Raw genomic sequence first — 26,894 nt, forward strand, 5'->3', positions numbered from 1 at the left:
GTATTATCAAACCGACATTTGGATATAGAGTGACAATATGAATAGAGTATACTACCTACTAGGCATAGTTTGTGGCAAGGTATATGTTCATCACTTGCAATTTTAGAAGTAGCACTTTAAGGAAGCCCTCCTTGGTCTAATAGAGTCAAATGCTAAAGAAGATATCACCTATCTTAATAAATTGATTCATAGTTACCCAACTTGAACATAAGTTTGAGATCTTTATCTTAAATTTGACACCATTGACATTCAAAAGGAAACATGACTTTATGAAGTTTGGACCTAAATCTTTGTGCACCAACACAACTTACATTCTCTTAATAAACAAACTCTCTATTTCTAAAATTAGAAAATTTCCTTATAAATCTACTATAAATAATCACATTTCTCCTAACACACACACAAAAAAAGACAACCATAAAAATTCTAAAAAATAGAAAGTGAAAATTAAATAGCTAATTAATTTGAAATTTACAAAATAAAATAAATAAAAATAAAAAGTAAACCATGAACCATATAAACATAATTCTTGGTGATATCTTATTGCATCGAAAACATTCTCATTAATATATAAATATATAGACACAAAAGTAATGCTAACTTCCTATTAAAATATGAAAACAAATGTATAAAATTGTTGCATCATATTTTGAATTTATTAATTCCCGCATAACAATATGAAAACAAACGTATAAAATTGTTGCATAATATTTTGAATTTCTTTCTCTCTATATTTTAACCTCCCTGGAAATCTCCGCTGGAAGGTGCTAATCTTATAACGCGACTCTGGAAAACTGTAAATTGGTTCAATTAAATGGCAAATCGGGATTGACACCTGGAGATGTTGCATCGATTTGGCACAAATCTGCACGAGTCCGATCCAAGTAGAATCATATTCAAATTTTGTCATTTCATGTGCTGGTGGGTAAATAAGTTGAAATTTATTTGCATGCAGAAATTTCCAAAATTTGCATGGAGCGAAAGCCCAACACAGAAGAAACAAATTGCGAGTATCCGACTACCAAAAATAGAGGGTCGATGGGTTCGGCAGAGGAGGCAAGACAAGATTATGAAGCAGCTCTTTCGTTAATGGACGAGCTGCAGGAGGAACAGTCAGTACCTCAGCTCTTTAAGGCAGTTCGACATGTATTCTCTTTAAATGCTTTCGTTAATCTCATCGATCACAAGGATAGTCATTCCCTCTCCATCTGGAAGAAGTAACTTTTCTCTATCTTCATAATTCTTCTTTTAGCTTTTAAATTGTTTTGGAAAATATATTGGAAGTAGGAATCATAGAGTTGCATTTACCGTTCAAATGACTGATTTTTATTAATTTCATTCTACAGAAGCTTGAATACACATTTTAATTTGATGAATCGGGTCACCATGGATAATTATAATGCTTTTGTATTATTTTAATTGTGAAAAATCCATTTTCATAGATTGAATTTGATCATGAGGGATGAGTAAACTGTTGTTTTTCTATTGTGATTTCGAATTGCATCTTAGTGAACATCATTTGAGTGAACATTCATTTTTGTTAGGGATCCGTAAAATGTTTTTTTGCTGTTATAATTGAATGTACACCGTCCCTACTTCAGTTACTTCAGTCACTTTGGTAAACGCTAATAAAGTGAATACTCCTTTCCAGTCATCATCAGGATCAGTACACTGCGGTTTTTTATTTTTATCTTTTCTTTAGACCCAGAAGAATACAAGTTCCATGGTGCTGAAGCTATTCCTGCAGAGTATTGGATCTTAGTTTTTTCGGGCAAGTGTCAGGGAAAATGGGGAAAAACAACTTGAAAATGAAATCAGCATGATGCAATATGATAAGAGAATTTTTTTTGACTGGTTTTCGGTTCTGATTCCAAAGAAGTAATTGTTAGTATGACAATTTCATACACAGTTTGCAACAAAATTATCAAATACAGTATGAAAGCACAGCATGCTTTTAGACAGGATGGGTGGACAGATAAATGATAGTTGGATAGATTAACAGAGAGAGAGAGATACACAATGTAAAATCATGTAAGACATCCCATAAATATTTGGAGTGATGTAAGATACCTTATTTATATCACACTATGTTTTGACTGGAATGATTATTCATTTCCTTCTACTCTTTTTTTTGAGCTTATGTTATACTCAATCGCGTAGGGTGGACCTTGTGGCTTTGCTTGATGCAGTCATAGATAGAGGATCCAAGAAAAGAAAGTCTATTAGTGTAGCCTAAACATAGAAAACAAAATACCAACTAGAGTATGCAACAGAAACAAAACAGAAGAGTTATCAGATGACGAAAATCAGTTATCTCACAAATACTCCGACAGTACAGTCGTTAAAAATCTCCACAATGAGTATACATGCTTCAATACATATCTGCAGGCTATGTGCCAATCACAAGGATTGAAAGCCTAAGATACTCAAACCTATCTCTGTCTTTCTCTGTCCCTTCTCCAAGGAACCTGTCCTCTTATTTATTTTGATTCTTCAATTGAAATAATATTGCCAACCAAAGGTTGTTACCCTCCTTCTAGTACTCTTCCTGGGACTAGCATGAAATATGATAAGAATCACATTATTCAAATTTTGGTGCAGAAGCTCAAAATTGGCCCCTTTAGGCATAATAGAGTACCACAACCTTCTGCAATAGAACATATCATCGAGATTATGTGGGAACGTGTTATACTCTTCAATAATCCCATTATCTGAGTCTGGGAGCAAGATGTCCAATGGTGGTAACTTGTGGTGAAGATCACCGACTACTAGACTGTGATGTCAACCGGAGCAGGTTTGGTGGTAAGCATGTTCTTTTGCGGCAAGAGTAGTTTAGATGTAGAACTTCAAAATGCTTCAAAAAATAAAAAAATAAAAAGAACGTATTTTGGGTTATGTGAGGTTGCCTGTCCTCTGAGATGCTTCTATATTCAACATCCTGAATATTAGTTTTAAGATCAGACTGAAAACAGTAAGCAGAAAATAACAAAGGAAACACACATAACGCAGCAGTACCCTGGGAAAACCTCCCTCTTGGAGGTGAAAAACCCAGCAACAAAGTCTAAATTTGTATTAACTCAGACATCAGTATAAGTCTTACAACTTCACTTCACACATGAAGTGGTATAATCAGCAGATAACCCGAATTAGGGCACACAGCAGAATGAACAACACTTATCTGAGAAATTCACAATCTGATGCAGAATATTCGCTAGGTCTGAAGGTGACACACAGCCCTTAGAACAAGTTTGCAGCCCTGTGTGTGGATTCGCCAGCCCTAGCAGCAGTTCGCTGATCTCAGAGATGTATTCACCAGCCCTAGCAGCAGTTTGCTGATCTCAGAGATGTATTCGCCAGCCCTAGATGAAACCTTGAATGAGTTCGCTGATTAGAAGAACAAATTCGCTGTGGATGAGCAGAAGTAATTCGCTGATCATGAGAGGATGATTTTCTGACTGTGTATTTGATGCTTGTAAATAACTTTGTATATATATGTGACAAACTAACCTAGAAGCCTTAGGTCGGCCTTGCTAATTGAATTAATAATAATCTTAAGGTTGGCGCCCAAGATAGGGTCAGACCAATAATCATTTACAAGTTACATTTATATAGGGCCTGTCCTATCCACAAGTTACATTTTATATAGGTCTTACCCAATATTCATAGCGAGATATAATTACAAGTTACATGTATTTGATCCCAGCCCTAAGTTACATCATTTGCCTTCACATTACATGTGTTTGGGCCCAGACCTAAGTGGCCCTAAGTGGTTCAGATTGCATGAGAGATAATACATAGGAATTTTAATTGTCATTGACAACATTAAAATTCAATAGTCAGGTATCCGAGCTAGCTACAATTTTCAACACTGAAAACATAAATTTTAGCATAGTGCCTAAAAATTAAGGAAGTGAGGGAGGGTGGTGTGCCCATCCCAACTTGTCCAATTCATCTTCTAAGATCCATGTATTATCCTTTGGTCCCTTTCTCTCCACTACACTAAATACTCCTTGTATTCCTTCTTTCTAGTTCTTCTGGTTAGTCTCTCATTCAAAATTTGTTCTATCTCATCTTTTGGTTTCTCAAGCATTTTCTGCTTCCAATCTGGTTCTTGTGGTGATGGTATTTTCTTCTCTACATCTTCAACTTCATGATCCTCATACACATCAACCACATTGAAAATCAGTGAAATATCCAGTCCTTTTAGTAGCTCAATCTCATCAGCATTCTTTGAAATTTTGTGCAACACTTTGCAAGGTCCAATCTTCTTTGGCTTCAACTTATTATATGTTCTCCTAGGGAATCTCTTCTTCCTCAAAGGGGTTATGACCAACTCACCCTCTAAATGAGTATTTTTCCTTCTATTCATATCCACATTGATCTTATACTTTCCACAAATTTTCTCCAACTATCTCTTCACTTGTGCATGCTCCTCCTTCATGTCCTGTATGATTTTTTTTGCATCAATGCTAATGCACTCGCCATTAGGGACCTTCAGCAAGTTTGTGAGACCTTTGGGAGATGTCCCATAAGCAATTTGAAAATGGATCTTGCCTATAGACTGATGCCCTAAGTGTTGATAATAGGGGGAACAACACAATGAGAATATAAAAAAATAGTGATAAAATCAGATTAAAGTACATATGATAATCATGAAATGGAATACAGAGAAACATAAATTTAGTAACACATAAGATGACACCAAATTTTGGTGGAGAGACCCTTTTGTTAAAAAAATCCACTAAACCAAAAAGAGCATCAAAATGTATTAATTTCAACAAAAGGAGTACATCAATAGAACTCTCTCTTGAGTTTTGTAACAATCTGATGACATAACCTTACTCAAATTTGCAATAAGACCATGGTTGTGGTGTGTTGTAGGGGTATTCGTTGAGTGGATATTTTAGAAGACTTCAAAATCCCAAGGAAATTCTCTTCAATTAATTTGAGGATAATAGGAGTGTCATTGGGCGTTGGGCTCCAAGTTTCAAACATTTAGGAGGCCAGCAAAGCATACCATTGAAGGGTATAAAATGGCACTAGATTATTGTTTATTCCTTGGAGTTACAATTGATTTATTACTTTGAACTTAGATAACTCAATATGATAATGTAGTTTGTCTTAGACTTAATCACTCTAACAACAAACAAATCAAGAATGAAACTTTAAGATAGGTTGACACAAACTGATGTGCAGCCATAACCAAGTGAACCCAATATTCAACATCAGTATCAACTAATTTCATGCTCAATTGACAACATCATATTTGAGAGACTTTTGGTTGGCAAAGAAATAGGCATACAGTGTGACCCAAATTTAAATAGATACGGTGCCAAAAATTTAGTTTAGTTAACAAGAATAAAATATTCATATTTAAACAGACAGAAATTATACACAATCAATATCTCACAAGATAGAATATAAGCAATTGGAATTCATAGAAACTTGTGTAATATACAATAGTCTTTATAATGTGAAAAACAATACAACTAGAGAAAATGTTGAAGAGAGATCCCTCAACAAATATCTGGACACAAAAGATATAGCTGCTCAAAGGACATGTTGGCTGGACAATTATCTCACAAGTGTGTGCTGATCATGACACTAACTAGAACTTGAATTAGCAATCAGCGGGTCAGAAAACATAGATTGCTTGAGAATATTTTTCCAACTGTTTATTGACTTGTTATAATGACAAACATACATAAAATTATTATTCCTTTTTCTATTCAAACTAGTAAAAATAACTCCTACAACTTCCTTACTATGTTATAGTACATGGGGTGATCAAAATACAGATAGATCTTTATATAATTGTAAGATCTATGCTTTTTGAGACATTGGTAGCACATTCACATGAAGCGAATCAATAAACACATTGCATAATAGAGAGAATATTAGTAGCATAAATCCATAAGGCGAATAAACTGCAATTTTATTGCATCAATGTATGAAATGGAAACATATGATGCATGTGATCATTGAATTGAAGGTGTCTGTTTTGGGATGAGTTTCCCACATGGTCTATGTACGAAGATCCATAACATAACCTCTAATCATATCCCAATGAAATTGAGGGTGAGAGAAAGCAAATGAGGGTGCACTCGTTAGAGTTTATGTTTACTTCAGTTATGTGATATAAATTTTTATTAAGCTCTTCAATGAGTATAATTATAATATTGACCAAAACTATAGTGTGTAATAGAAATTGCTTTGGATATCTTAATCCAATTGCATTCTATAGTGGAAATATAAAGCTATGACCCACTTTTCTAGATCATTTGCAACTGCTTAAATCTGTGGTAAGCTATCCGAATGGGTGGCTTTCTTGTTTTGAATTAGAAGAATTTGCTGCCTAACAACAAAAAATCATTTTCTGTGTACTGGTTGAATTAGGTCTCCCTTTTGTGAGCAGGAGTATCCATTTTCACCTTCTTGACAAAATATGTTAAGCTTTGTTGTATATTCTCCTTATATGGTTGTGGAGCAAGGCTGGAGTCTTCTTGTTGGAGTAGTTTTTCCTTTTGTATGATGCTCAATTGCCTAAAATGAAATAAGTTTTTTTTCTTATTTTAGTTTTTGCTCTCTTTATCATCTTCAAGCCGTTTTTAATTCTTCTTCAATGAATTCAGCAAGCCTGCAGGCAATCTTGAATAACAAATGCCAGGAAGAGTAGAGAAAGAAAGGTCCTGGCTTTAATATAGATTCTACGAAAGTGAGAAGCTAATGCACACCAATTGAGAGACCCTAAACACATGCAAGAGAGAGGAACCTAAAAAGAAGAAAAGAAATAGCTTCTTGGCAAACCCATAGTATGATGAAGAATGCAACACAACATAGTGATTGCTAAATAAATAAGTGAGAAGAACAGAGGAAAACTGAAAATTTATGTGCAATTGGTGAGAACAAAAAAGAAGAATACACAAGAACTGGAAGGAAGGAGTTTATTTACTTAAGAAAATGCGAATCAAGGAGATTTTAGAGGGCCTCCGCAAGGAAAATACATAAACAGAGAACAACATGATAGAAAGTCAATGGTTGGAGTATGCAAAACAGTCATATGAATGTGAAAATGAAAAACATGCACCTTCTACAATAATTGCGAGTTTCAAAGTTTTCACAACTAAAGGCATTGTACAAGGGACTAAAAAGCTATAAATAGATAAACCTCAAGATATAAATGACCTACGAGTGTCTAAAATGGCAAGCAGAAATCTTCACTCCTCAAAACAAAGACATTTTCAGTGAGGTTATTCAAAATGGTTCTCCAATAGAGTGGACAACCAACTTAATCATATTTCTATTTAAAAGTGGAGATGTGAATGACCTTTCAAATTTTTGAACTATTGTTATCAATCCTCTCTTTGCAATTTTTTTTTGGGAGTCTAATAGAATGTAGGATCAACAGTTGGATATAGTAATACATAAAAAGAGCTAGAATGTCTCATTTTTCAAAATTATGGAATTATGGCTAGAATGTCTCCTTTTTCAAAATTATGGAATTAATTAAATAATTAAGTTATGTTTTCAAAAAATGTAACTTAATGAAAAGATGACTTATATTAACTATTTAAAAGGGAGGAAATTAATTAAATAGATAATTATTTACGTTGTTGAAAAGTGAAAATTAAAAGACAACTTATATTTAATTATTTAAAAACTGCTTTAAGTTGTTTAATTAAGTGTTGTTAGTCTCATGGTAAAGGTGGTGAAAAGGACACACGTTTATAATTTTATAACTTTGAGGAATATTTGTCAAAAAGAAATACACTGCTATTTTATTTTGTAATTTCTTTACCAAGAAATTTTAACAACTTGCAAATCTATCAATTTTCAACTCTCAGTCATTTTGTCAAACGGTTTGGTGGGACATTCATCATTCAATATTTTTGAGTTTAATAATGAAGAACAGCTTCAACTATCATAAATGATCATAGGTATATTCACAAACAGTTGTCATGCCTTGAACACGTCATTGACATTTTTAGAAACACTTTGCAATCATTGAGTAATTTCACAAAGAATTGTCCACTCAGATCTCTTATGTGTGCTGATAAATATTCATACTGTTATTTTCTGATATCAAATCAGAATTACATAGAATACTTAAACTGATTTCCAACTTTAAGTGATGCCATAATGTTGCTGTTGTAGGTGGGCATAGAAAATCAGATCTAAATCATAATATTTCTCAATTCCTACCAGATCTGTTGTAGCTGATTATTCAGTTATATTTACTTCTCATACAACTGTTATCATATGCAAGAGTGAATATAAATCTGCAGGGTATTGATCTGTCTTGACTGCTGTAGATGCCACTGCTGCTGCAAACATTAACAAAGGAGCTGAGAGTGAAAATTCCAAACCAACAATGCCCATAGACTGCCCAGAAAACTGCTGCATGCTCAGAATGAGTGAATAGAAGTACAGAGCAGCCAGTTGGGAGAGGTCTGAAGTGTTCAACAAAATGCTTTACCCTTCCTTCAAACTACCAAATACAACCCTATATGGCTGTGCCTAGGGTTTTGGAACTCCCAAACTCACCCAACAAGGATTGATTCTACCTCTTCTTCACATGCCTTGCTTCCAAAATATGCACTTTGTTGCTGAAATCCTTTGTGATTTGATTCCTTCGGCTTTTATGCAAATAATAACATGGCAGCTGGGAAATAAAGGGAATAAAACCCTTGTTTGGAACAGCTCCATCACACTTCAATATAAATTCAAAGACCTTCAAAATGCTTCAAAAAAAAAATTTGTTTACAAATTTTCAATAGATATTACCTTTCAGCAATCCATGACAAGCTCAAATTATTGATAGATATTTCATTGTTTCAGCACAATAAATTGGATCCTCAGCACAAGCCAAACTCTAAACTGTATCCAACCACAATTTGTGACCTTGAATGAATCACACTGTTTTGGCTAGGGAATATCTTTCACTCCTCAAACCAAACTTCACCTTAGGGTTTTCATCCTAGGGTTGTGGAACAAATAACAAATAACCTAAATATCAAGAATAAGGAAATGACTTCTTTCAACCTCCTTTTATAACCCCCTTTGGGATTTTTCTAGAGGTTATATTTTATAATCATTTAATAACTTTTTAGAAAAAAACATGTTTTAATTTAATTTTGAACTGTATGAATCACTTTATGATTAAAATAATTATATTTTTGCACAACCATCAAAGTGTGGAAAATACTAAAATAAGGCAATTATGAATTCCAACCATGCCAACATAACCTTAAGTTTGTTGGATATCAAATTTGATGAAGTTTTGTGCTTTAAAAAAATAGCAGACTTCTCCAAGAAATGTGGAATGCTCCCAGAATGTTCAAATTGCATTCGGAAAGTACCATGAGACTCTCCTCAATTTCTTGAATTTATTACCATTTTTGGAATTTCATTCTGAAACAATTGGCACTCTCCAAGAAAGTTGGAGTTCCCACAGATACTAGGAAGGCCACAAAAGGGGTCATTACATATTTCCTCAAAAAGTTTATAAATAAGAGGAGTGTTTCTGAATTTTTTGTTCACACATTTTTCGAAGCTATTTGATTTTCTTCAAGAATGAAGACACATTCTTCTTATCTTCTCGAGGACAAAAACTGAATTTTTTGTTCACACATTTTTCGAAGCTATTTGATTTTCTTCAAGAATGAAGACACATTCTTCTTATCTTCTCGAGGACAAAAACTGAATTTTTTGTTCACACATTTTTCGAAGCTATTTGATTTTCTTCAAGAATGAAGACACATTCTTCTTATCTTCTCGAGGACAAAAACCCTCTTATTTTTCAGTGCTCTTCCACACAGGGATTGTAATTATGCTTCAATTGAAAAGATTTCCAGGTATTCAACTTTCAGTTTTGGGTGTGATGTTTTTAGTGTTTACTTTCAGTCTCCAATAATTTCTAGTATTTCAAATAGCTACTTGGTATGCTTACAGTTTTGGGTTTATAAAATAATGTTATTAGTCTAGTGTTTGTGGTGGTGTTGAATAGTTTGTAGGTTGTTCCAATCATGAGAAGGACAATTATTTGTAAGCCATTCTTATTGAAAAAGTGATTTGATTAAATTTTAAGCTCTTAATTCCCTGTCGTATGGTTCATTCATTGTTGCAGCCCTTCAAGATCCTCAATACTGATTGTACAAATCGGTACAGAATGTTGAATCCAAAACCTGATTGTACTTGTTAGATAAGGTTGTTCCATACATTTTCTGATTGTTACTTAACACCTGAGGTTGTGAATGCCATCTGACTATTATATCTGGTATTTCTACGAGTTATTTTGTTGTTGTCAATCCTATTCTGACTTTTTCAATTAGAACTGGACGTGAATTTGTAAGAGTGGCGTGTTGGTAGTTTTGACTCATTTAAGGGATTGATATTTACCAATCTTTGGTCACTGACTTCATCTAACAATTTTTAGAGGTGATGGAAGGTTTAATATGATCATACCAGCTGTTTAAGAAGGAATTTCTACTTTATGTAGTTGTTGTAGTCATTTTGGACCAATTGTAATCCTTCATTATTCCACAAAATACCCCTTGAATCAGTCAAACATATGATGGCTTTGAAGCAGAAACAATTTGGAGGATCTTTCTTGTGTGTGTGTGAGTCCATCATGTCCTTTTTGGTAGTGTTTTCTTCCATGTGGGTAGTGAATATTTTTTAGAATCAACCATTTTGATATGTAAAGGAGAATTGTATGCTACAATTGGACCATAACTGTTTACCACATGATTGCATGTCATCCTTGGTATCATTATCAACATTTTTGGAGTTAATCTAGTTGTTACCAGCTATTATATTCGATGGTATGTTCTTTATTTTATCATCTTGAAGTTCCCTTTTTCCATGACAAATAGTACTTTACTTGCTGTTGATATTTTAGTGAAATTTCATTCTTATTTTGGCTCTTTCTGACATTCGTATTTTAATTGGTTCTTTAAAAAATCTTAATTGTAAATAGAACAATTTACCCCCAGTACTTATATTTTTTATTGTTGAAGATCTTGGATGGTTCAGCCCTAGACCCATTAAATTTCATTATCCTCCAATTTGGCATTGATTGGATCCGTATGCAATCAATTATTTTGTCTTGATCGGATTCCACTTGTAATCTATTAGTGGCTTTTGCATCTGTTCATTGATTGTAAATTGGTCAGCTAGCCACCAATATCTATCTTGTAAAATTTCTGTCCTTGTTCTACCTTTGTATGCTCACCTTGCCCACCTTAGGATCTTGGTGATCAAAAAGAGTTAGAAAGTGAGTGATTGCATAAAAATTATCTGGATTTCAGTTGACACCTTACATGGGTTATTACACAAGCAGGTTTTAGACCAAAATGCTCAACTATCAATCATTGTGTCATGCTCAAAAAACTAGTTGAAAAGGTTTGGGATAAAAATAGGATATTTATTATTGCTTTGTCAACTTTAAGAAAGCATTTGACATAGTGCCAAGGAGCAAATTATGTTGCAAAATGGAGGAATTAGGAGTCCTAGCACATTCTAGGGTAGTAGTTCATAGATTATATGAGAAAGTCAAGGCTTAAACCAAAATGCAAGTAGGGCTTTCCAAAGGTTTTAGGAGTGATATAGGTGTCAAGCAAGGATGTTCTTTGTCCTTGACTTTGTTTGGATTATACATTAAAAATTAGAAAATTGGATAGGGGTAGAAGGTGTCCACTTAGCCAAGTATGTGGTGAAACTCTTGGTTTATGTTGATGATCTAATTCAAATGGCATAGACAACCCACAATTTTAAGCTATTAGCATTAGAGCTCTTTTGTAAAGAAGTAGGGATGCAAGTTGTTGTGAGGTATTCACACATCGCCCCATTGCAAATGGGGACCCCCACTTTTTGCTTTCTCGGTTGTGCTAGAGTCTTTGCTATTAGTCTTTGCATTGAAGGGATAGAGTTTCTCAAGTATCTAGAGGGTCATCATGTCAGGTTGGTCTCCTGAGTGGAGTGAAGTAAGTCATCAAGCATGTGGCAAGAATGATTTATGGGTGAAAGACTTGAGGATTGAACAAACTGAGCAAAGTCAGGTGAAAGGACTAAGTCAAGAGTCTTTCCTAAGGATGCGTACCTTGCTCCCTCGCTGAAGCGAAATTTGCCCAAGTACCTTGACCCTGTACCTTGCTAAGGACATAGACCCCCGTACCTTGCAAAGGTCCTAGAGTGAAATTTTTATCAAGGCATGTACCTCACAAAGGTAGCAAAATTTTGATGTCCTGTCCTTGCTGAGGTCCCAGAGCAGAATTTCTTCACCAAGTAATGTACCTTCCAAAGGTTACAGAGCAAATTTCCTCTATAGGTGTTCTTAAGGGTCGAATTGATGATGCTTTCATGTAGAAAGATTGGGAAACTTAAGGTCAAAACCAACCAAGTGAAAGGGAATTTTGGAGTCACGTACCTTCTAGAGCGAATTTTTGCATTTAGCTCCCGTACCTTGCCAAGGGTCCAAAGCGAATTCCTTCACAAGGTTGTGTACCTCTTGAAAGTCCTAAGGCAAATTTCAAGCCATGTCCTTGGAGAGGTCCTGGAGCGAATTTTAAGTCTTGTTCTTGCAAAGGGTCCAGAGCGAATCCTTCTCCAAATGATGTCCCTTAGTAAGGACATAGAGTGAACTCTTTCACCTTGACCTTGTCCTTCCAAAGGACATAGAGCGAACTCTTTCACCTTGACCTTGTCCTTCCAAAGGACATAGAGAAAACTCTTTCACCTTGACCTTGTCCTTCCAAAGGACATAGAGCGAATTCTTTCACCTTGACCTTGTCCTTCCAAATGACATAGAGTGAAATTTTTCACCAAGGTCATGTCCTTGCTAAGGTCCTAGAGCGAACTTTTCCATATACCTTCCAGAGGTCCTAGAGCAAAAATCTTCACAAGGTCATGTACCTCCCGAAAGTCCTATGGCGAATTTCAAGTCATGTCCTTGGAGAGGTCCTGGAGTGAAAATCTTCACAAGGTCATGTACCTTGTCAAGGTCCTAGAGCGAATTTTGAGTTTTGTCCTTCAAAGGTCCTAGAGCGGATTTTGAGTTTTGTCCTTCCAAAGGACATGGAGCGAATTTCTTACTTGGACCTTGTCCTTGGAGAGGACATGGAGCGAATTTCTTACTTGGACCTTGTCCTTGGAGAGGACATGGAGTGAAATTTTGAAATCATGTACCTTGCCCCCCGTTTTGAGCAAATTCCTCAAATTCAAGCATTTTGGCAAGAGGTGAAGTCGGCCAACATGGGAAAGGTGATTTGTTATTTTAAATCAAGTCGGCCTTATGGGAAGATACACCTCTTTTACCCTAAAGCGCCTATAAAGGAAGGGTCAAAACATCATTTTAGCCCCCAACTCAAACATATTCTTCTCTCCAAGTGTGAATTTGAGAGCAGACTTAGCGAATTTCTTCAGCAAGGTAGCGAATTTTATCAATACATGAGCAAATTTTATCAAAACATAGCTGAGCTGCTGCAGAACAAGGGTGAAATAAGACATTAAAGATACAAATCTAATGTTTTAGGAAGGCGAACTCATTATATAGCAAGAGAGAGCGAATGTACCCAGCTGGGAGACATACCAGCTAGTGGACTTCATCATTAGACAACCCAAATTTACCCTTAGACATTAAATCTGTCTTCCACATAGTGAATTCATTGATTATTATTAGCCTCCTCTTGATCAAATTTAGTAAAAAATCACATAAAATCAAAGTAAGAAATCAAGTCAGAATAGGAGTATGTAAAGATTATAAATCATGTGTGTTTGATATTATACTTTCTTTGTTTTGCAGATATGTAAGGAAGATGATACTACTTCGAGGCAAGATGAGCAATCAAAAGAGAATGAATTGACCATGACAAGTACTTCCTATCACCACCATGCAAGATCAAGAGGAAACTTCATCAGCAAACACTAGAACATGAAGGAAGGATAATCAACATGGTGAGAGAATATTTTACAATCTTGAATTCCTTTCGGGAATCCAAGAATTGAAGAAAGGAATTCAAGAATTGAAGTCAGTACGACGAAGAGCTACATTCAATCATGTGCACCACTCATCAAGTATGTTGAAAAATGAAGGAGGATCAACCAAAGTCATCACAAGACCTACATTGAGCACGATTGAAGAAGCAGATAGTTTCAGAAGAGTTAATCAAAGTTTACTTCTCATCATAATCATCACATTGAGCAATTGAATAATCTTGAGTATGAAGAGATATCTCCCAACATCCCTTCATGATGATGAATCTGTAACGTCGTAAATTGTACACCCTTGCTAGGGTGGTACAATTCCACACTTGATTTAGCACTCGCCTTAGTGTGTTTTGCATCTTGCATTTCTAATTCCTTTAAGCATTTAATTAATTAATTAAATTAAATCTAAATTCATATTTCATCACTTCACACATTATAAAGTTGGGCCCTTTAACCTAAGCATGTCCCTTTTCATCTTATTTCTTCAATTAATCATTTAATCATAAACCCTAATTAGGTCCTATTTTGATCTTTAAGGCCCGATTTGGCATATCAAAACATCTTAGAATCAGCTGTAACTTTGGGATCCGCTCTAATATCATCATATCTAACGGCCCTGAAAATTTGGTGAAAAGTTGGTCGGACTGTGTGCAAGTGCAACACGGTCCCCGACATTTTTCCCGAAATTTTGGGAGTGCAATTCTATGATATTATAATGCTTAACCCCAAAAGATTGGTGGGAAATTCAAATCCAAGGTCGGCCTAAAGATGAAATTAAGATCTAGGGTTTCATACATAAGATCTCTCTTTCTTCATTTGAAGGTCTAAGGAAATCGAATTTGAAAAACCTTTGGGAGCGATTACAAGGAGCCTTCTATGTAGCAAAAGAGAAGATCTTTGGAGTCTTCAACAACATTCAACAACACCTATCAAGCATTCATCAAGCATTCTTTCATCAATTGGGGGCTTTTGAAGATATGGGAAAGTAATAGGAGATCACCGACTGAAGATTGGCTTGTACCTCTCCCTTGGGGTTGGGTATGATTTCATGTTGTTTCTATTTCTTTGTATGAGCTTCATTACATCAATTTGATTTACATTCATGCTTTAGATCACTTTGCATTATTGATTTAGGGCATTTACTTTGTCAATTACAAGCAATTAGGGTTTACTCTTAGGGTTGCTCTAGATTGTTTACTCTCATCCTAGGATCTTGCACACACAAACGGTTCTTGCACACACTATTTTACTATACAAATCAGCTATTTGTTGAGGTGGAAATCACCAAGACAGGGGTTTGACTAAGGCAAAACCCCATATAGCCACCCAAAACCCTATTTTCAGCTACAGGTGCAGATTCGGGATTTGAGCGTTGCTGCAAGTTTTAGGTCCGACAGAGCGCACAGGGACTGTTCCGGAGGGCAAAAATCAGCAGAAACCCCTGAGACAGGGGCGTGGCGCCTTGGTCCTCCCAGATCTGGGCAAATTTTGGCAGGACAACAACTTTCAGTCTTCAAATCCCAGCTTGACAGGTACAACTTCAGGCCTGCAGAATCAGGACAATGGTGTAGCACCTTGGTCCTAGACATTTTTGCGCAGATTTCTGGTATAGGTGCACATCTGAATTTGTCTCTTAATCTGTACTTTGCAACAATATATCAGTTATTCTCAGTTCTGCATTTTCAGATTAGGGTTGTTTATGCATACTTGTATTCTAGGTTAAATCATTCAAATCTGCACTTTTGCATCACTTCTTCCTCTCATTTGTAGCAAAGGAATAGAAACCCTAAGAGGTAATCCTTGGCTCTCTCTTCCTCACAAGAAGTAGCCAAAGTGTGTTACCTCCCTAGGCTCTTTCGTATTCCACAGTGTGTACATTAGAGTGGGATTAGGGCTTGTTTTCTTAGTCTCACTTTTCCCCCTACACAGAATCAAATCAAGTTTACAAGTGCAAGATTGAGGTGGCATCCCAGTCACTACTCCACCAATCAGAAAGGTTCCACTTCAGCGCGTCTAGATTCAATGAACCAGACCTATCCATGAGTGCACAAACTCCGATGTACCTACCCTCAATATTTATTGGCCGAATATTCTAAGGATGAAATGTGTTCAAATATTGTAATTTTCTCATTGGCTAAGGTGAATTTGTTGTAACAAACCCTAATTAGGGTTTTCATTGTAAAATCTTGACCATTGATGGAGATTCAATCCTAGCTGTTCATTGTAAATGAGCTCTCTATATAAAGCTCAAGCTCTTCATTTGTAAAGGTTAATAGCAGTAGTGAATAGTTAATAGCGAGTAGAATAGTTAATAGGGAATAGATAGTGAATAGAGAGAAAATAGAAGAATTAGAATAAAGTAGGAGGAGAAGGTAGAAAGTGTTGCCTAAGTTGTAAATGAACTCCATTTTCATTGAAGTTATGGTGAAATGTGTTATTTCTTTACAATGTGCATGGTTTCTTGTTGGATCTTCATGTTAGATGGTAAATAATCAGATTGAATGGAGGAGTTTGTTGAATGTATTCATGTGGAATCCGTCTAATCCATACCACTAGCCTCTTGCTGCTTGTAATTGCGCCTTGTGTGGTCAACTAGAATGATATGAGCTTAACTTCGAATTGTTATTCATCCATTACTTATACATTAGCTTGAATGGTGATCAATGTTTGATGGTATTGATTCGAATATCTTTGAAATGTCCTTAGAAGATTGCACTGAGCTTGTGTCAAATTGTTCAAGTTGATGGTGAGACCTCGCTCAGTAGAATTCCATCTAATCATTCATCCATCTTCTCACATTCTTGGCCTTAGAATAGACTCTCTTAACCCTTCATCTTTTGCCATTTTTTTCAAACTTGAGCTAGTTTAGGATCAAAGAGCATGACCAGATTGTAACATCAGATGATCCAAGTTCCAACAAATCAAGCATTCAGGCATTCAAACGTAAGTCCCCTTGTGATTCCAGCATAATTACATCAACCAACAAAGCTTATCCACACGTAGAGACCCTACATTCATGAACCTTGGAGTCTTCTCAAGTGATCCTTAAGCTAATCTTCAACATTTGAGAGATTTTGTTCAAGAGAGGATAAGATACTTTAGGTATTTTATTTTGTGTTTGGATGTGCATAAAAAAGCACATCAACACAAGTGAATATTGGTGAAATCAAAATTTTGATTTTCTCATTGAAAAAAGAAGAAGAAACATTTCAACTTTCAATTTGAATTAGAGTTTTTGAAGTGGTGTTATAATACAAGTATCTTGGCCTTGATTTTCATGGAAAACTTAATTGGGACACATGTAGGATGAAAATATTACACAAAGGTTGAGTTTTTTATACACTTCAAAATAGATGCAAGAATATGAAATTATGGGATTGCAAGACCATCAAGGTCCTATTTTCATTACTTATTATGTTAGTTGTGTTGTATGGTTGTAAAGTATGGGCTAGTGGAGTGTTAAGTTTGAAATCAATCAAAGTAGAAAGGATCCGAAAGTGTTTAATCACAAACAATTTCACAATTAAGGCTTCAATTCTATATAATGTTATCATTGCAATGATAGATACTTTCCCTTTTACAGGCAATCACTATGCTGGGTTATTATGTTACTTGAAAAAAATAAAAAACATGAAGATCAATAAGTGGCCTAGGGATGCAAGAGATGAAGAGTTGCACAAAAAGAATACATGGATGAAACAAAATCACAAATGGACGAGTAGTTGGGGCATTAGCGTAAACAAATATCCAAATCTTAAAAAAGACCTACAAAACCATGTTAGTGAAAAATTTAGAGTAGTGATGGGAGGAAGAAACCAAGTAGGAAATGTGTAATATCCCCTAGGGATTTTGCCCAAATTTTCACTGTTCCCTTAAGAATTTCGTCAAACAGTTTGCTTGCACACATGGATAGTTTGTTGCAGATTTCAGGAATTCAAGTTTGAACAGGTTTCAATGAAAGATTTTGCATAATTTGATGATAGAGAAAAAAACAGAAGTTGCATTAATCAAATATAACCCAGTCCAATCTTCTAATACATATTGCAGCAGTTAAAAGGAATAAACATTTAAACATAGTTCTCAGAAAATTACAAACATATTGCTGACCTCTTGTATGTAATGTTCCCTTTTTGGACCTCTCTCTATTTTGCCCCAAATTCACAAAATCAAATGAAACAAAGCATATAATATAGTTAGGCATACTTCATTTACTTAAGAATAATATGAGCTAAGCCTATTCTAGAAAACTGCAATCAAGTTAGGTAACATTGCAGACACATTTCATGAAATAAATCTATGATTATAGCAAGGAAATCATATATTCATCAATGCGCAGCGAGGCTGATTTGCATGTGAATCTCAGTCATATAAGATATGGAATAAGAAGGCATTGTAGGGTGCCTTAGGACAACTATTCTCTCCCTTCATGCAATCCCCATCTTTTCATCCATGGCTGGAGATCTTGAGTTCATCAACAGTCCCTCAACATAGGGGTTGGAAGGGAAATTGCAATAGAGTGCCCTTAGCCATTCTCTCCCATTCACAATGCAATGAGATGCCCTAATAGCTGTTCTCCCTACGTGCAACTGTAGCAATGTGTCCTAAAGCTGCTCTCCCTTAATGCAGATTCCTTCCTTATACCTTTGTGACAAACTGTTGCAGTAGTGTTGTGTATATTTGAATGCTTATTAATCTATAATAGAGATCTACATATAAATTCATATATAAAACTAAACAATAATCTCTATATTACCACAGTGAATTGGAATATTACACATTATAGTCTGATCTGATCATTTGTTAGGTGTTCAGTATTTTGTATTCTCCTCTCTTGTTCAATCAAGATATTTTCATATTATTTTATTATTACCGTCTTTGTTTCTGATCCGATGATTGTAATTCTTATTTTTCTTTTTTCCTTCCCCAAACTCTATTTATATCTCTTTCACAAATAGTGATAAGTTGAATGGATACAATGTTTTGTAGAGAGATACTACTCTAGTTTCATACACATCCTTTCACAATTGCTAACTAATGAATTATTAACTTTCATTGAGTTCTTTTAATCTTTACTTGCTCCCTTTTTATCGCTGCCTTGTATAATAACTAATGGTAATCACTCCCACTTAACACTGCTCATTTCTTACTTAATCTTTTCTGATTAATATGTGTTTATATTTGTTTTGACATAGGCCCATCTCTATTCTTTAAGCAATTCTTTATAGTCCTTAAACAGATCTTCTAATGCTGTTTTGCATCCTTTCAAATTGCAACTCTTCTAAACGCCATCACACCTTTTCTTTCTTTAATTAAATCACACCCTTCTCATTAATCATTATTTACTTATTGAAATCACACCATTTGATCATGCTTTGAATCGGCTTTTTCTATGATGAAGTCACTATTCTTAATATGGAACTCACCATTGTGAAATAACTCGTTTATGTTATGAGTTTCTCAGAGTCGTCTTTGTCTCCTTTTCAATTAACCGCTGCATATATGGTAATCTTTGTCTATAGTTTATTAATGTTTATCAGCCATCATGCATATAGTTTATTAAAACATATTAATTGATCTCTGGTATTACATTGTATTGAATCCCTGCTATAACCTGATTGTTATTTGTTTGTTATAAAGAAATCCTTAATTTCTTTGATACCAGCGTCTTCTCTTGAGGGAAAATCGTGAAGTCTAATAAATGAGACAATTTTCTGATTAATACTATATATATATATATTCTTGAATTTTATTTATTAATTTATTTATTTATGATTTCATTGACATGTTAATGAGTATTATTATTATTATATTTTATTTGGCTGAATTCAATGTGACATGATTGGGGGCATCACATTGTAAATCTGTGTTACTTCTCTACAAGATTCATACATCCATTTGAAGAATACAACAGCAAATAAGGATTGCAATAAATCCACGAGTTGGTGTTGCACAATGTCTTCCAGCACCCAGCAAGGAACAACTATATAATGGTCTTCGAGAAATGATATAAACAACTCCATAGCAACAGAAACGATCCACCTCTGAGCATACAGAAATAGAAGCCACGTTTGGACAAGGAGATTAAGGTGGATGGATAAACACCAAACCTCAACCTAATCCCTACTCATATTCCATGCCTAGGGCATTAAAGTGGAATTTCTTCACTTTGCTTCAACTGTAAACTCACATGTCTCTAAGGAAGGAGTAAAATGCTTTGACCAGCCTCCTAAAGGCTACACAGGAATAGAATCTGAACTCATACCTTGCTAATGCAAACAACATACCAAACAATAAGTTTCTGCCCTGAATCTCGTGTGAGGAGAGGTATGAACCCAAACACCAATAACCATACTAGTTGCCCAAACAAATACTTACGATATGGCGTTTGAGAACAACATTTGCAAAATGAATACCAAATCACAATAAACCTCCTTTTAAATCGCTCAATACAAATCACCTTCCAAAATCTTAAATCGTACATTTAATCTTCAAGCTCCTTGAAATCTCTTCAAGAATTATCAAACTTTGAAATTCATCTTTAACATAGGCTTCATGAATTTTTTATCATACCTATTGAAGTGCAGATGCAAAATCTGAGTGACTTTGCCAAATCACTAGCTAGAGAAGAATCTTTCACCATCAAGACTAATCTTGCTAAGAGGTTTTTATCCTCTAGAGGTTGAGTTTCAATTTCCAAAACCACAAGGGTTTCAATAAGAGAAATAGAATAAACTTCAACAAACCAAATGAGTTCTCAATCCCACTTTTTATAAGCTTTTTAGGGTACTTTTCAGAAACTCCCTTTTAAAACCACCTTATTAGTTTGATAAGCCTTTTAACTCCAAGAAGTGTTTAATTTTACTTTTATAACATTTCCGACACTTAAAGTCACTTTTAAGCATCTCATCGTTTAAATCTTTCCATTCTCTTTTCAACGAGCTATAATGCTGAGATGCCTGATAAAATAATTTAAGTAAAATGGCAACCTTAGTGAAATTAATTAAATATATCTCTAAATTACACCCAAATAGCGACAATGGTTGAAAAGCATTGGGATTGAAAACTAGTTGCGTAGGAGTGATCTTGATGATGAAAGATGATAAATGGACCTGACCAGGTGACTTACAAATAGACGCTCCCTCGAAGAATCTTGGAGACCAATCGAAAGCTGAAAGTAACTTCTGAAAGTGTCATACAACTCCACTGAACCATTTGAGCTCATTGGTTACACCAAATTACCCCTCTGATCAGGAAGACACAAACCTTGAAAGTCAACACCATTTGCAAAGCAAATGAACTTGAAAATGGGGACATTATAGTCCTCTGTTCCCAAGGATTGCTTGTTCTCAAACAATGCCAACACAACCCCAAAATAAATAGACTGAACCAGATTGAAACCAAGAATGATCTCAGGGTGCCAAGTCAACCTAGGATTTTTATAGCACTATCCTCTCAAAGCACTATCTTGTAGAGTACTAACACAAAGGACCTCCTGATAACTAGTTGTAAGAAGAGAAATCAAATAATACTTAAAATCAATCAATTTTTCTAGAGAATTTCTCACATAAAATCGATCAAATCTTCATAGAATTTCTCTTTGAAAGAACCAAACCGAGGCACTATAGGAGTAAACTCCGAAAAGTCAACACTGACTCTCTTGTTCCCATTAGTTGTTAAACTACGAACCAAAGTGATCCCAGGGTTCCCAGTCAGTTTGAGAAATGAGCCACCATGTTGACACTACACCATTCTAATCATAAATGTAAAACCATCATGCCCAAACTACACTCTCCTCTCTTGGAACCCCAAAGAGTAATCATCATCAAATCCCAATTTGAAATACTTGAAAGGGCTGAAATCTATGCCAAGAAACATATCTTGCCAAGGCATCCTAGTGAAGTCCATTGCTGCAATCCCATTGCTAGACTCGATTTTGGGCATCGGAAAAATAAAATCTGCTTAACCATAAAATATAATTCTCAACATATCCCCTCAAGCTGTCCCTAAAATGAAATTGATCAATCACTATCAAGGAATTGATAGTCAGAAAAACTAACTCTGAAATTAGCTTACTAGGTAGTGCTTCTACAGTCGCCAATTGAGAACATATCCTCGACACTTAATCTCCAAGTGTCAAAAGGGGGAATCCCAAGCATACTGACACATTCGACACCCTGCAATCATCATAACATCATCTAGAGATATGCATACCAACACCATGAAATGACTGCAGTAATAATCTTTCACCCAAGTGGAAGTGAATAATAACTTAATTATACCCGGAAGACCTCCCACAACTAGCTGCACCGAAGCTTGCAAGAGATCAAAATCTATCTGCCCATAGATTGAAGTCACCATAGGCAATGTGGAAAGGGAAGGGCAGCGATAAGCAATTTGAAATCTCATTGAAAATATAGGAGAAATGAGTATGGAAATAGCTGAAGAGTCATCTCCTATGATCAAATCACCTCTATCAGCCAAACTCAACCATATAGTACTCAATTGCTGATCTATAGAGGCAATCCAACTCATCTTTTTGTCATGAACCGTAGTCCTATGTAAATTGATTGCATAGTGGACAATGGTAACATCCTTGGAATTTGGCCCACAAATCCAATCCTGTCTCAACACCTCACTGCTAGGAATTGCACTTAGATCCCAAATCTTGTGATTAACTCCAATCTCATCATTGGAATTAGAAAGAGCTCCATCATCCATCTTGAAGAATGGATAATCATAAGTTATATCAACATCCACCTCAAACAAAGGATTTTCAACAAATTGAAGATTATTCTCGCTCCCAAACTCAAACCAATCCTCCTGTTGATCCAGACTTCTTAAGACAATGGACAAGATCATTTTCCCCTTGAATGCAACTAAGTTCTTCAATCACCTGCTTGAGTCCTATTTCCCTTTCCTTGTACTGTTTAGCAACCTGTTGTGCGTTGCACACACTCCTTGTCGCCGACAAGGTCCCCCTCTTTATTTCTCAGCCTTTGTCATGCTGAGTTTCGAATTTTGATTTTTGTCCGCCGTCCCCTTTGTTGGGATCCAGGAAGTGGTGAAGCAATAAGCTTTGTGGTCGTTAAAAGGAAGGGCATGTTTGGGTTTTAAGTCATGTGGCCCGGGGTCACATCGTAGAGAGTCTTGCAATCTGAACGATCAAGATCAATCCAAGGAAGACTAGTTTTAGCACAAGCTTGTAAATCGGCTAATTGGGCAAGAATGTCAATTCCATAACCTTGCAAAAGTCGCCTTTAGGCTGAAAGATGGGAGAAGTTAGGAATTAAACGTCTAAGTTCGAAAGCTTTTAAAAAATCGCTTCTTGGCCGATTTTCGCCAAATCAGAGGAAAACGTTAAAATTAAAACTATTCAAAAAGGCCTTTTAGGCCGAATTCTGAAAACGTAAAGGCATTTAAAGTTTTATAAACTTTTCAAAAGGGCTTCCTGACTCGAAAATAGGCCAAAAGCGAGTAAAGTGAAAAATGATAAAACTTTTCAAAATGGCCTTTTGGGCCGATTTTCGCTGCAAAGAGGGCAAAGTTAAAGTTCTATAAACTTTCAAAAGGGCCTTTTAGGCTGAATTTCGGGGGCCAGAGTTAAAGTGTCGAACTTAATAAAACTTTTCAAAATACACCTCTGGCCCGAAGTTCGCCAAATGCAAGTAAAGGCATAAAAGTTAAAAAACTTTTCAAAAGTGCCGTTTGGCCCGAAATTCGACAGGCACATGAAAATCACGATATTTTGGAAAAGGAGTTAAGTGTTAAAGTTTGCATTTTGTTCATTTGGCCCGAAAATGGGCAATCATTAGCGAATTTAAAACTTTGACGCTTTTCATTCTCCCCTTTTAGCTCGAAGAAAGGCAGAATCAGAGGTAAAGCGTTAAAGTTAACTTTCAAAAACCGCCTTGTAGCCCGAAAATGCCAAAAATGATGAAAGTCGCGATATTTTGGAAAAGGGCGTTATAAGTTTTAAACCTTGCAAAAAGCCCATTTCGGTCGAAAATCGCTAAAGCGATAGAAACGGTGTTAAGTTTTCGGAGTTTGCATTTTTCTCCTCAGCTTCGAAAATCGCCCAGCACACAAAATCGCCGAACTAGGTTAAATCGCAAGCAAAGAGGAAGGCGTTTTCAGGGGTTTGCAAAACTCTCTTTTGTTCCGAAAATCGCCAAGAAGGGTGGAAAGCGTGCAGTTCATAGGCGACGTTTTAACTGTTTCAAGCTTGCAAAATACTTCTCTTGGCCGAAAGTCGCGATAAAAAGGGAAGGCGTTTAACCCTTCATTCTTGCAAAGCCTTTTCAATTTCTTCCGCAGTCTAAAAATCGCGAGATGCTAGTTGGAGGAAGAAGTTCTTAAAAGTTTACAAAAGGGCCTTGCAGGCCGAACTTGCACAAAGCCTTTCTTAAACCCGAAGTTTGGGGAGATCGCAGGATAGACACCTTGTTCGCGAGGTAAGTTTGTTTTTGTCTCCTTTAAAATCATTATTTCTGCAAAGTTGGTTGTCTATTTACATGGCGCAGAGGCGAACCTGCCAAAAAATTAACCTTGAAATGTAAAATTTAGACAAAGAAATTTTGAACATTTTAAAAACTGAACTTAGGCAAAACTCTTCTTCGAGTGCAAAATTGGCAATCATTAATGCACCCGAGCCCTGAACTGCAGCCAAGTAGCAGATTTTAAACAAAGAGCTTAATTCCCTATTTCATAGCATTTCACTTCCAAATTAATCAGGCTCTTTTATTGAAGCATCGTACTTTCTTCAAATTTCAGTTTTCCCACTGATCCTTATGTACTAACATAATCCTCTATTTTGACTAACCTGTTTGTTCCCTTCGTCTCGTCTCGTAATCCGCATCCGGTTGTGCAGCATAAATGCCTAAATCAGCGGTAGAATCCTCAAAAACACTTGGTGCAACTGGAACATCTCGGGTCTCTAAATCTGACATTCCCCGCAAAGGCGAGAAGATGAAGTACCAGTACCAAAGAGGAGGAGTGAGGGAGTCAAAAGTCCAGAGCATATGGGAGAACATAGGTGATACTGATTTGGGCCATATAGACATTCAGGACTTCAGAGACTGGGTATATTCTCCTAACACCTATGGCAAGCCTAGGTGGATGATGGAAAGTGGTATCGCTCAGGCGGTATCGCTCAGGCGACAGGTTTCCCTCCATCTGTCCAGAATTATGAGCTAGTAGTTGAGGCTGCCCCACATTATCAGCCAGAGAATAGATTAGTGATTCTAGAAAATATGGTGCTAGCTGACTTCGCACCTGAGGCCATTGTGGATGCATTTGACATCCCATTTCCTGATAATCCCATTGCTACAACCATAGATGAAGCACAAGTTGCTTACGGCATGAACCCTGCTAAATGCAGGACATTGATAAACGAAGAATGGTATAAGGAGAGAAGGCCTCCGAGTATTAGGATCAGTAAAAAGACCCCCAGAAGTGACTTTCATAACGAGCATGGTGATATGGTCACCTTACTCAGCCGGGTTATGGGACTCCCTCAGTCTAACTTTTTTGAGGGGTGGATGTTCTACTTTACGGAGCAGGTCTTTACCGGGAAATCCAAGTTCGACTGGGCTCAGATCATCAGTGATAATATTCATACACAGCTAATCTAACTTGAGGAAAAGAAGTACTTCGCCATGACCTCCTACCTAGTTTATATGTTTGCTCGACACCAGCCGCTGACAGGATTAATCAAGAAGGGTGAAATCGGGAACGACCCAAATCAAGTCAGGGTGTATGACTGCTACCCTCAGCTGCATTACTACGACATAGCTCAAAGGGAAAAGAACAACGCTGCTTATGCAATTGGTCAATATGAGCGTGTCAATGACGCCTTTACAATGCGCCTAGTCAGGTTGATGCAAGGGGGATTGCACATAAGGCTCTCGGAGCAGGCTACCATTTTGGTACAAAAGTACGGCGCCTGGTTTATTCAATTCCCTAGGTTCACCTATATCAGGATAGCCAGCTTTGAGGGAGCTCCGTTCCGACTTCCACGCTATCCGACAGACAAAATAGTCCTTATGGAGGTTGCAAGGCAGGCACATCCAGCGGGCAGCTTACTCAGAGATAAGAAACAGTCCGGATTCACCTTCCCTATGATTTTGGGTGCCCTCGATGTGTATTTCAAGAATTCAGTACAAGCTGATGAGTCACTTGCTGAATTAGCATCTTATGGCCTACAGGAACATTTCCCAAGGAAATGTTTTGATCATGACAATTTAGCAAAAAGAGCCTATGGTAGGCGCTACAGAGCAAAGGCATCAATTAAGGACTATTGGACAAATTGTTCCAATGACTATGAGGTCCGAAGGCGTGAGTATTCCCGGCTAAGTGTCCAGCAGATGCGGCTTTATGAGTACCATTGGGTCCCAGATCAAGTGATAGATTTTGACAATTGTTGCAGGTCCAAGAGTTTGAGGCAGTAAAGTACCTCTTGTCGGGCATTGATTGGTCTCAGGATCCGATTACTGATTTTGAGGCAGTTATGGCAGCTCCAGGAAGGTACACCGATCATTGGTTATACCAACAGATTGAGAGCCTAACCCATGAAGGAATTCAATTTACATACCATATGATGGGCAGTCTCGATTCCCAGTCTTCGGAAGATGAGGGAACCTCAAGTGCAGTGAAGGAAGAGGTTGAGAAACTCAGAAAGAAGAGGAAGAAAGCTAGAGCTAATAGAGGGACTCGGACGTCAAAAAGAACTAGAAGGGAAAAGATCCCTATCAAAAGGTCGGAAGTTAGTTCGTCATCCAAAGACCCCAGTTCCGAGGATGACGTAGTCGAGCTTGACTATATACCTGCTCCGCCCTCCCAGAGTGATGTGGATGCGTTCGAGGCTAATAATCCTCCAGCACAAGGTGAGCCAGATGCAGAGGCCAGGATCA

General features: G+C 36.5%; 1 protein-coding gene across 1 annotated transcript in view; it reads left to right on the forward strand.

Annotated features, from left to right (window-relative positions):
* The first annotated feature begins 711 nt into the window (after positions 1–711).
* LOC131063625 (uncharacterized) overlaps positions 712–26,894 on the forward strand; it is a 108,289-nt gene continuing 82,106 nt past the window's right edge. Inside the window, exon 1 of the mRNA XM_057997511.1 lies at positions 712–1,217. Within this exon, the coding sequence (XP_057853494.1) occupies positions 973–1,217 (245 nt within the window). The 5' untranslated portion in view covers positions 712–972. The remainder of the gene's footprint in view (positions 1,218–26,894) is intronic.

The sequence above is a fragment of the Cryptomeria japonica genome, chromosome 4 (genome assembly GCF_030272615.1).
Source record: "Cryptomeria japonica chromosome 4, Sugi_1.0, whole genome shotgun sequence".
Lineage (NCBI taxonomy): Eukaryota > Viridiplantae > Streptophyta > Pinopsida > Cupressales > Cupressaceae > Cryptomeria > Cryptomeria japonica.